A 9,961-nucleotide genomic window follows, 5' to 3' on the forward strand; every position below is an offset into this window, starting at 1 on the left:
AAGATTATATCTCAAAGGGATTGGGAACAATTAAGAGTTAATTTCAATAACAGAAAATTTTGTGCTAACAATTAATCATAACATAAATAGAATGATTAAATTGTCAATGATTCTCACAATTCAATCACATCTTAATCATCAAATTAATAAATTAATCACCAGGATAGAACAGAATTGAAACATTATGATAAACAATCAAAATTGAAAAATTATTTCAACAAATAATCACTTCTCATGGTTTAATTGTTTCGTTTCTTTTGCTTGATTATTAATCATTCTAATCAATTTGATCAATTGAACAACGATTGAAGGGTTCAATGAATTTGTAGTTAATTGTGATAGTTAGTCCGCTAACTATATCCAATATCATTTTAGTTTCAAATTTTAATCACTTTACCCAACTGATTAACTAATTGTTTGTCCATTCAACATTCAACAGCCATTTAGTAAATTTATTACCTGTAACTAATATACTAAGGTAAATGTTAACATATTCATAAGTAAACAATCAACATCGAAGGAATTAATTAAAGACACAACTGATTTTATTCCAGTTGTTGATTGTGAGTTAATTGTTTGCTCAAATGAATTATTATCGTTTAATAAATTGGTTTAAAAAACTTTCTCTCGAAATCCCGCTTTCCCCCAATGATTCTGACAATGCCACTGTAAATCTCAGAAATCCAACTTTTTTCCACTGGTTTCGGATTTTCATGAGCAACAACTTTTCCTGTGCTATTAATGGATATAGCTATATTACTAAAATTACTCAAGTTGTTTAAACTAAAGTAATAATTATGGGTAACTCGTGGGTAACACTGACCAAGGGCATGAGAATGATATGGATGATAAGGTGGATAAGAGTAGCCAGGTTGATTAGATGGAGGATTACTGTGATTCATTGCGGGTGGTGGTTGATGTTGATCTTGTTGCTGATGTGGAAGATGAGATGGGTTCGAAGGATGCGAGGGATGAGAAGATGGATGATTTTGTGATGAATCGAATGAATTAGATGAATTAGATGAATCTTTATTTTCTTTGCTATTCCCATTGATGATGATTTCATGTAAACTCATAGGTAAATGAACAAACTTATCGAGCGGAAGAGCTTCGATAACCATGATAATAAGAAAACACATTAACGTAAACTGAATAAATTTAGACATCTTCAATTCCAAGTGAAACTTTCAAATGAAAAGATAAAAAGAAATTCATGGAAACAAAATGAAAATCCAGGAGAATGGTTATTGCTATTGATCTACTTTTCTTTTATCTTTAATCTTTCTAGTCCTCACGCTTCGAGAAATACTAGAAATTAATACTCATAAATACTTATTTCAAAAGTAAAAAATTAAGCATCAATACAAATAAATTTTTGGATAAATTCTTAACTTGGAATATTTTTACGTCTTTGATTTGATTCTTTATCTCTTTCTCTACTTCTAATATTTAAGTTGATGATGGACAATTTCGAGTGTGATGTGATGTGAAAGAGTGATTCCAAGGCGAGTGGATGGATGGATGATGGGGATGATGATGAGGATGAGGATGATTAATATTTTGATGATGTACGACGATGTGAACGATCTACATGTACTTTGAATAAATCGTAGCAGAGATAAACACCATCGTAAAAAGCAATTGACTTAAGAGTGATGTCCAATCGAGAACGGGAATGATAACTAACTTCCATTTCAATTTTCATGGTACCTTCACTTTTAAATTCTCAATATCAACCATTTCCTTGCTACTTGCTATACAAATCATGTACTTCAATGTCTCAGGATCAAAAGGCAGAATTTTCGGAATAAAAAAAAGAAATAAAAAAGGTTGACATTTTCTCACAAAAACAAAGAAACTTTTTCCGTTCTATGTTTTCCTTATTTATCTTTTAATTATCCTCTGGACGGTTCATCTCGAGTCGAGATTCTCGATCATGAGATTTACGATCCTTGTTGTTAAACTGTCGAATTTGAAACCAATTTCCTTTGTTTTTCACAATAATTACTTTAATTGTCCAAATTGATTGCGAATATATCATTTTCTTCACGTTCTTCAATAGTTTCTTCTGATTTGATTGTGGTAATCGCTGGAGGTTGATAAACATAATAATCTGCTGATTCTGTCTGAGATAATCCTTTTTGAATAACATACAAATAGTGATGAAAATTAACTCCAATTGTATCAATTGATTTGATTCTCCAATCATATTTATCATTAGAGTAAAGTTTCCCTCGAAAATGAGGTTGATTGAATGAGAGAGAAATAAATTTTCCATCAGGTTTCAACAATCTACTAATTTCACTAAGAGTTTTATCCACTTTTTCAATGGAAGAAGGTGAAAGAGACCAGAGATTTTTTTCACCAACAAGAAAAGTGTCAATTGTTGCCTTTTCTAGAACAACATCAATACAATTATCCTTAATTGTCATATTGGTTGCATCCATTGTTAACCAATTAATGGATTTACAGGAATCACAATGAAGCGACATGTTTCCGACTACATTTTCACAATAGTCCATGGAGATAATCATTCTGTAACCATCATTGTAAAGCTTTTCACCGAGTAAACTATTACCACAACCTGTTAATAGAGAAATAGAATAGAGAATAGAATTAGATTAAAAAGAATAATTTTAAATTCAGTCAAATTGTTTCTATATTTTCTCATTCAAATGAATCATAACAAAAGAAAACAAATAATCACTTGTAAGGCAATTAAAGAAAGAATAGAAAAACTTACCTAAGATTAATATTGTATCATCTTGGTTGATATTCTCAGCAAGATGAGCTTTTAATTGTTGATAATCAACAAGCCATTCATAGACATTTTCTTGATTAAATCTACTAATCCAATAATCCTTAGTACCATAAGTTTGATTAGCTTCAGGTAATGTGCTCATCATTCAAATCACAAACTCAATTCAAATCAGTCGGACAAACATGAGACAAGTTGATTTTAACAATTGATTGTAACTAAACACACAATGAGGAAAACATAACAAAATTTGATTAAAAACTGAACAATTAATTCAATGAAAGAAAGCAAAACAATTACACTAATCAACTCACCTGGTTCGTAACTAATTAATATCTTGGATCGTTGAAATAGCTTTTTGTTTATTTCCACAGTATTGATCTTCTTACCTCTTAATCCTTAATCACCACGAAATTATCCTTTCTAATTAGTAAAAAATAAAACTAATTAAACTAAACGAAACAAAACATTTGATTCTCTTGATTTGGAATGAAAATAAAATGATGAGATTGTAAATTCTATTGTTTGAAATTCGCGCTTCTACTGTTTGTTCATGAGAATAACGAATGTGGAGCCTCTGGTGTTGATGTTTGGAACATTTTTCCAATATGAAAGTTTCAAATATTTTCATCTTTTAATTGTCATTTTTTTCACTTTACAATTTGGGTGTGTTTTTTATTTTATTTTCTAATTTAATTTTGATAATCTCCACAATCAGTGAGTCTTTTTTTTTCTACAAACCCTCCGTTGTACATTTCTCGGTGTTCTATTTGCGATAATCTTTCATGATGATGGACGAAATGACCAACAAAGAGGGTATCAAAGTTACTCTTTCTGATGCCATGGCCAATGTTGAAGTATTGGATGAAATTGAGCTGCCGGATGAGCAACATTGTATTCAGGGGCAAGCAAAGTCAATTGTTCACCATTTTAACTTGGATACAAATTTTGAGGATAAAAATGCTTTTGTCTGTGGTGTTGCCAAGTACCTTGAGGAAGCCAACTACCAATCTAAATTGAATCAAATGCTAGAAGAAGGTAAACATTTTTTTTCTGTTTGTTTTGTTGTTCATCTGATCAAATTGTCAAAACGATTCTTATTATGAGAGCTTTATTAATCATGATTTTTGTTTTCTTTTTATTCTATTCTATTCTATTGGTACTTTTTGTTTTTCTCAGGTGAAAAACATGCAGTTATGTTATATACTTGGAGATGTTGTTCTCGGGCGATTCCACAGCCAAAAGATAAAGATCAACCTAATCGATTGGAAATGATTGAGAAAACTGTTGAGGTTCTTGGTCCAGAGGTTGATAAATTGTTGGCTTTCATGTATTTCCAAGAAGCTGCTATCAAACGTTTCTGCTCTGAAATCAAGCGTCTTTGTTTATCTCCAAACAATAATCAAGGATCTGGTGGAGGAGATTCAAGCTCTAGCAAACGGAAACATGACACTTTTGTATCTGAGACTTACCTTTTAACTTTGGGAAAATTTTTGAATATGTTAGCTGTTCTTGATGAGTTGAAAAATATCAAAGCCTCGGTGAAAAATGACTATGCTGCATATCGACGAGCCTCACAATCTCTTAAACAATTATCTGACTCACATTCTCTCCAAGAGAGTCAAAAGTTATCACTTTTTTTAGCAATGAGGAATAAAATTCGTGACTCATTGAAAGAACAGTTAGAACAAATTTCTGGCTACGAAGAGCTTCTTGCCGATGTTATAAATCTATGTACACACATGTACGAAAGTAAAATGTATATGCTTCCATGGGAAAAGCATATGCTAGTCAAGGTTTGTCGATTTTCTCATTCTTTGTATCTTTTTCACGTATTCATCTTTCTTTTTTCCCAATTCTCTTTCAGGTTATCGGTTTTGGACTTTTCCTTCTTGATTCTAAAGACTCTAAGAACTGTAATATCAATAAACTGGACACAAAACGACGAATCAACTTAAGTCGTATTGATAAGATATTTAAATCCCTTGAAATGGTTCCACTATTTGGAGACATGCAAATATCACCAATTCTTACTTATATCAACAAAACTCCCAATTACGATCCAACTAAATGGCCATTAGCCTCTAATTCACAAACACCTTCAACACAGGCTGATATACTTCAACATTTACCTACAATCAGGGAAGATTATGTTTCTTACATATCTGAACTTTCTCGTTATTCCAATGAAGTGACCACAACGGTGAAAGAAGCACCAAGATCTGATGCAGAAAACAAGCAACTTCTTTGTCTTGCACTTCGAGGTCTCCAATTATTATCCGAATGGACTTCCCATATCATGGAGCTTTATTCGTGGAAACTAATGAATCCAACTGATCATCATCAGAATAAAGATTGTCCCGTTGAAGCCGAAGAGTATGAAAGAGTAACTCGATATAATTATAATGAAGATGAGAAAGCTGCACTAATTGATATGATCGCCATGGTTAAAGGATTACAAGTTCTCATGCACAGAATGGAAACTGTGTTTACCGATGCAATAGGTTATTCAATTTACGCTGAATTACAAGACTTTGTCCAGAAAACACTTCGAGAACCACTTAGAAAAGCAATCAAAAATCGTAAAGATCTAGTTCGAACTCTTTTATCATCTGTTCGAGATACTTGTGCCGATTGGGCTAAAGGGTTTGAAGATCCATTAACTAAAGGAAACAAATTATCTTCTAGTTCAATGAGCGAGGTTGACATGCAAGTTCCTCGACGAAATGTTGGTCCAGGAAGTACACAGCTTTATATGGTACGGACGATGTTGGAAAGTCTCATCTCCGATAAAGCGGCCAGTGGAAAACGAACCTTGCGAAAAGATATCGACGGAAATTACCTTTTAGCCATCGATCAGTTTCACAAGAACAGTTTCTTCTGGAACTATTTGCTCAATTTTAGCCGTAAGTAGTCAATCAACGATCGATTAAATTTCGATATATTAATACTGCGACTTAATTTCTTCATATTTATTTCAGAAACTTTAAGGGAATGTTGTGATTTATCACAACTTTGGTACAGAGAATTTTATCTTGAAATGACCATGGGCAAAAGAATTCAGGTAATTATTTATTTTCCTATTCTATGGATTTTCTCTTGGACAATAATTTATTTCTTATTTATTTTTTCTTCAATTGTTTTCAGTTTCCCATTGAAATGTCTCTTCCCTGGATTCTGACTGATCAAATATTGAAGACTAAAGATCCTTCCATGATGGAATGTGTTCTCTATCCCCTAGATCTTTACAATGACGCTGCTCACTGTGCTTTGTACAAATTCAGCAAACAATATCTTTATGATGAAGTTGAAGCGGAAGTGAATCTTTGTTTCGATCAGTTTGTCTACAAATTATCGGAGCAAATTTTTGCTTATTATAAGCATCTTGCTGGTTCCATTTTATTGGATAAAAGATTCCGATCTGAAGCTCAGATTCACGGAATAAAATTTGCTTGGCCTCAAGCAAATCGATATGAAACTTTAATGAGACAACGACATCTTCAACTTTTAGGTCGAACCATTGACCTTAATCGTCTAATTGCTCAACGTCTCAATGCCCACATGTTGAAAAGTTTAGAATATGCTATTCGTCGATTTGAATCCGGTGACATTTCTGGTATCATTGAATTAGAAGGATTAATGTCCGTTAATCGTCATACACACAAACTTTTGTCGAAACACGTCGAGTTGGACAGTTTTGATTCCATTTTCAAAGAAGCAAATCACAATGTCTCCGCTCCCTATGGAAGTATAACTCTTCATGTTTTCCTTGATCTGTATTACAATTTTCTTCCCACCTATTGTTACAATTCATCAACTAATCGATTTGTTCGAGTCCCTTCTAAAGCACCCAATCTCGCCCCTCACATGGACTATCATCGTGATCGGGCAGCTTTAATCCCGATGCAACAACCTCCGTACTATTTTTATGGTACTAAGGCTCTAAATGTGGCCTATGCCAGTATCTTTAATCAGTATTCAGGGTTTATCGGTGCTCCTCATTTTCGAGCCATGTGTCGTGTCCTAGGCTACCAGGGAATCGCTGTAATCATTGAGGAGCTACTTCGTATCATGAAAACGGGAATCCAAGGAACCATTGCTCAATATGTGGAAACACTGATGAAAGCGATGCCAAAATTGTGTAAATTGCCATTATATGAATACGGTTCAAGTGGAGTGTTGGAATTTTATCAAGCTCAACTTCGTGACATAATTCAATATCCTGATGTAAAAACAGAGCTTTTCCAATGTTTCCGGGAGATCGGTAATGCGGTCATCTTTTGTCTCCTCATCGAACACAGTTTATCACAAGAGGAAGTCTGTGACCTCGTTCAAGCCGCGCCCTTTCAGAACTGTTTTCCACGACCCTATTGTAAAGACCAAGAGAAACCAGAGACTAAAATAAAAAGACTGGAAGCCAAATACGCACCACTTCAAGTAGTTGCCAATATTGATCGTTTTGGATCAAACAAACAAGGTCAAATTGCCCGAGAAGGTGACCTGTTAACTAAAGAAAGATTAATTTGTGGCCTCTCGATATTTGAAGCTGTTCTAGGCCGAATTCGGGATATCATGGTAGAAAACGAGGAACAAGCCGCTCGATGGATCGGACCAACCGATGGTCCACCTCCGAATGGAGTCATTTATGTTGACGAGTGTATTGAATTCCACCGTCTATGGTCAGCGCTTCAATTTGTCTATTCGATCCCAGTGGGAGACGGCGAATGGACAGTTGAACAATTATTCGGCGAAGGACTTAATTGGGCGGGATGTGTCATGATTACCCTTTTAGGTCAACAAAGGCGATTCGAAACTCTTGATTTCAGTTATCATTTACTCAAAGTACAAAGAGTCGATGGTAAAGATCAAATTGTTCGAGGGATTCCACTTAAACGGATGGTCGATCGAATCAGGAGATTCCAAGTTCTAAATTCACAAATTTTTTCCATTTTAAACAAATATTTATCATCGCCATCAAGTGAAGGCAACACAATTGAACATGTTAAATGTTTCCAACCACCAATTCATCCAGCTCATGCATCAAATCAAGGTAACAATTAACAAATGAAATTCGATAATTTCAGTTTTCTTACTAATCAAATTTTCTTACTTCTTTAGGTGGTCCAATCTATATGAGAGCTGCAATCCTATTACAACAACATCGAGGTGCTGTCAATGAAGACACTGTTAATTAATCAACTAATCAACTCTTTTAATTATATAATTTTTATTGCTAACATTTTTTTCCTCAGAAAAAATTGTATCATTTATCTTTAATTCATCCCCTCAGAGTGTTTAGACTTCTTATATATTCCAATCAACACCTAGAACAATTAACTTATTCCCAAAGTCATCTATTGATTTATATAAAGTCTTTTTTACGTTACGAGAAAAAAGCAACCAAATCAACTTAATTGTTTGATCAGAGAATCATTTTTTCGTGATAAACGTAAATGATTAAATATTTTTAGTTATTTATTAATCGTCATTTACATTATCAAAACAAAAGGTAAATAATTAGTTTATCATGTTAATTTGATATTCCAATGATATAATTAATGTTTGTGGTTAACAATTATCAATGATGATCAAGTAAAAGGTTTGAGGATGAATTAAAATATCAACAAATTGAACAGGATTTAAGTGTAATCATTAAAAGTAAACAGATTACATTTTATCTATTCAATTAACAACAATTAGGTCAATAAATTGATTAGAAACATGATCATTTAAAGTTAATAATGATTCGTGTTGATTAAATTTGACTGACAATCAAAAATGTTATTCTGTTGATAATCATCCATATGAATGGAGTTTTGATCTGAGATATTGTTTACATTTTCACTTTTCATTTAAGTTAATTGTTGATCAATTTGGTCTAATTGTTTTTCTTTCTCTTTCTTTCTCTCTTGTGGCAGAAATTAATTCATAATGATTATTCTGGTTAATCAACTTATCATCTGGATCATTTGAATAAATTCAATTACAGTTTCCATCTATATTTTTTATCGTGATTAGATATTGCAGTTGATTAGTGATAACAACAAGTTAATTAATCCAGTTATGATTTTCTAGTCTCTTTCAATCTGGATTTTGGTTTATGTTACACTTTGGGTTAGAGTTTCAAAAGTTGATTTAAAATCTTAATTTAGTTAACTCAAATTGGCAAATAAAATCATATTTCTCGGTGTAAGTTCAACTAAATGATTAAGAAATTTAATCTAACCAACGAAATTAAATTTTGATTTAATCTTGTAATTATGTAAAATACAAGATGTTGTTGGTTCATTAAAAAACTTGATCAAATTGTTTCTCACCTCATAAGGTAATGAATTCCAGTCTAGTTTAAGATCACAATTAGTGATTAAAGGTAAATTATTTTCTAGTGTAACTGTAACCAGATAAACATGGCCACGTTTAAATTGATTGTTATTTGATTGATTACCTGTGAATATAATGATACCTTTTTGTAAAGCTTTTTTAAGATTATTTGTTGATTTGAATACCCTAATTAACTGAATTGAATAATAAAGGCCACCATTAATTTTAATCAAATTACGATCAGGAGCTCGAATTGAAAACAGGATAATTTGTTGATTGTTGCACAAATAATCAAGAAAACGATGGTCATTCGATGATGGGAAGGAACAATTTTTAAATTGATGAGACAGTAATTTAGTTCCATTGACACTTGGATCAAATTCAGAATAATTAACTTCACTTGAATGAAAGGTAATTGTTGACACAGAATTTAAATTACCTTCACTATTGCTTACATTATATCCAAATGTATCATTTACAAGTGACGGAGTTGATTGTTGATTAGAATAATTACCAAGAATCCAAAGAAACGATTGAATTTGATTTGATTTGATCACAATTGGTTCCTCTTCATCTGATCTTTTTGATTCCAAGTAATTTAAAGCTGAAAACATAATTAAAATCAATAGACACAAAAGACTAATGAAAAATATGATCTCTCCTTGTTTAGTCTTATCTTTTTTCATTCTTATGTAATTGTAAACTGTCCAATGACAATTAAACTTGATTAAACTCAATCAATCAATCAAAATAATTACGATACAAATTGAAAGCTTAAAATTAACAATAAGAAAACATTAACCAGCAGTTTCCTTTAGCAGTATAATCACTTTTTAATTGTTTTCAAGGTTTTGACTCTATCTTAATGTTGATTGAAGACAA

The 9,961-nt window shown here is 32.3% G+C and overlaps 2 protein-coding genes across 2 annotated transcripts; one reads left to right on the forward strand and one right to left on the reverse strand.

Annotated features, from left to right (window-relative positions):
* Positions 1-1,259: 1,259 nt before the first annotated feature.
* LOC128397121 (EEF1A lysine methyltransferase 4-like) lies at positions 1,260-3,270 on the reverse strand. Its single transcript, XM_053357800.1, has 3 exons — positions 3,073-3,270; positions 2,744-2,976; positions 1,260-2,584 (listed from the first exon to the last, which is right to left on the reverse strand). The coding sequence occupies exons 2-3, from the start codon at positions 2,904-2,906 to the stop codon at positions 2,010-2,012; spliced, it is 738 nt and encodes a 245-aa protein (XP_053213775.1). The 5' UTR covers positions 2,907-2,976; positions 3,073-3,270; the 3' UTR covers positions 1,260-2,009.
* Positions 3,271-3,368: 98 nt separating this feature from the next.
* LOC128397113 (cytoplasmic FMR1-interacting protein-like) lies at positions 3,369-9,313 on the forward strand. Its single transcript, XM_053357792.1, has 7 exons — positions 3,369-3,796; positions 3,938-4,554; positions 4,626-5,664; positions 5,740-5,822; positions 5,906-7,808; positions 7,877-8,267; positions 8,677-9,313. Exons 1-6 carry the CDS (start codon positions 3,544-3,546, stop codon positions 7,951-7,953), a joined length of 3,972 nt encoding a protein of 1,323 aa, XP_053213767.1. The 5' UTR covers positions 3,369-3,543; the 3' UTR covers positions 7,954-8,267; positions 8,677-9,313.
* The last annotated feature ends 648 nt before the right edge of the window (positions 9,314-9,961 follow it).

The sequence above is a fragment of the Panonychus citri genome, unplaced genomic scaffold (assembly GCF_014898815.1).
Source record: "Panonychus citri isolate SS breed McGregor unplaced genomic scaffold, ASM1489881v1 Contig00028, whole genome shotgun sequence".
NCBI classification, from domain to species: domain Eukaryota; kingdom Metazoa; phylum Arthropoda; class Arachnida; order Trombidiformes; family Tetranychidae; genus Panonychus; species Panonychus citri.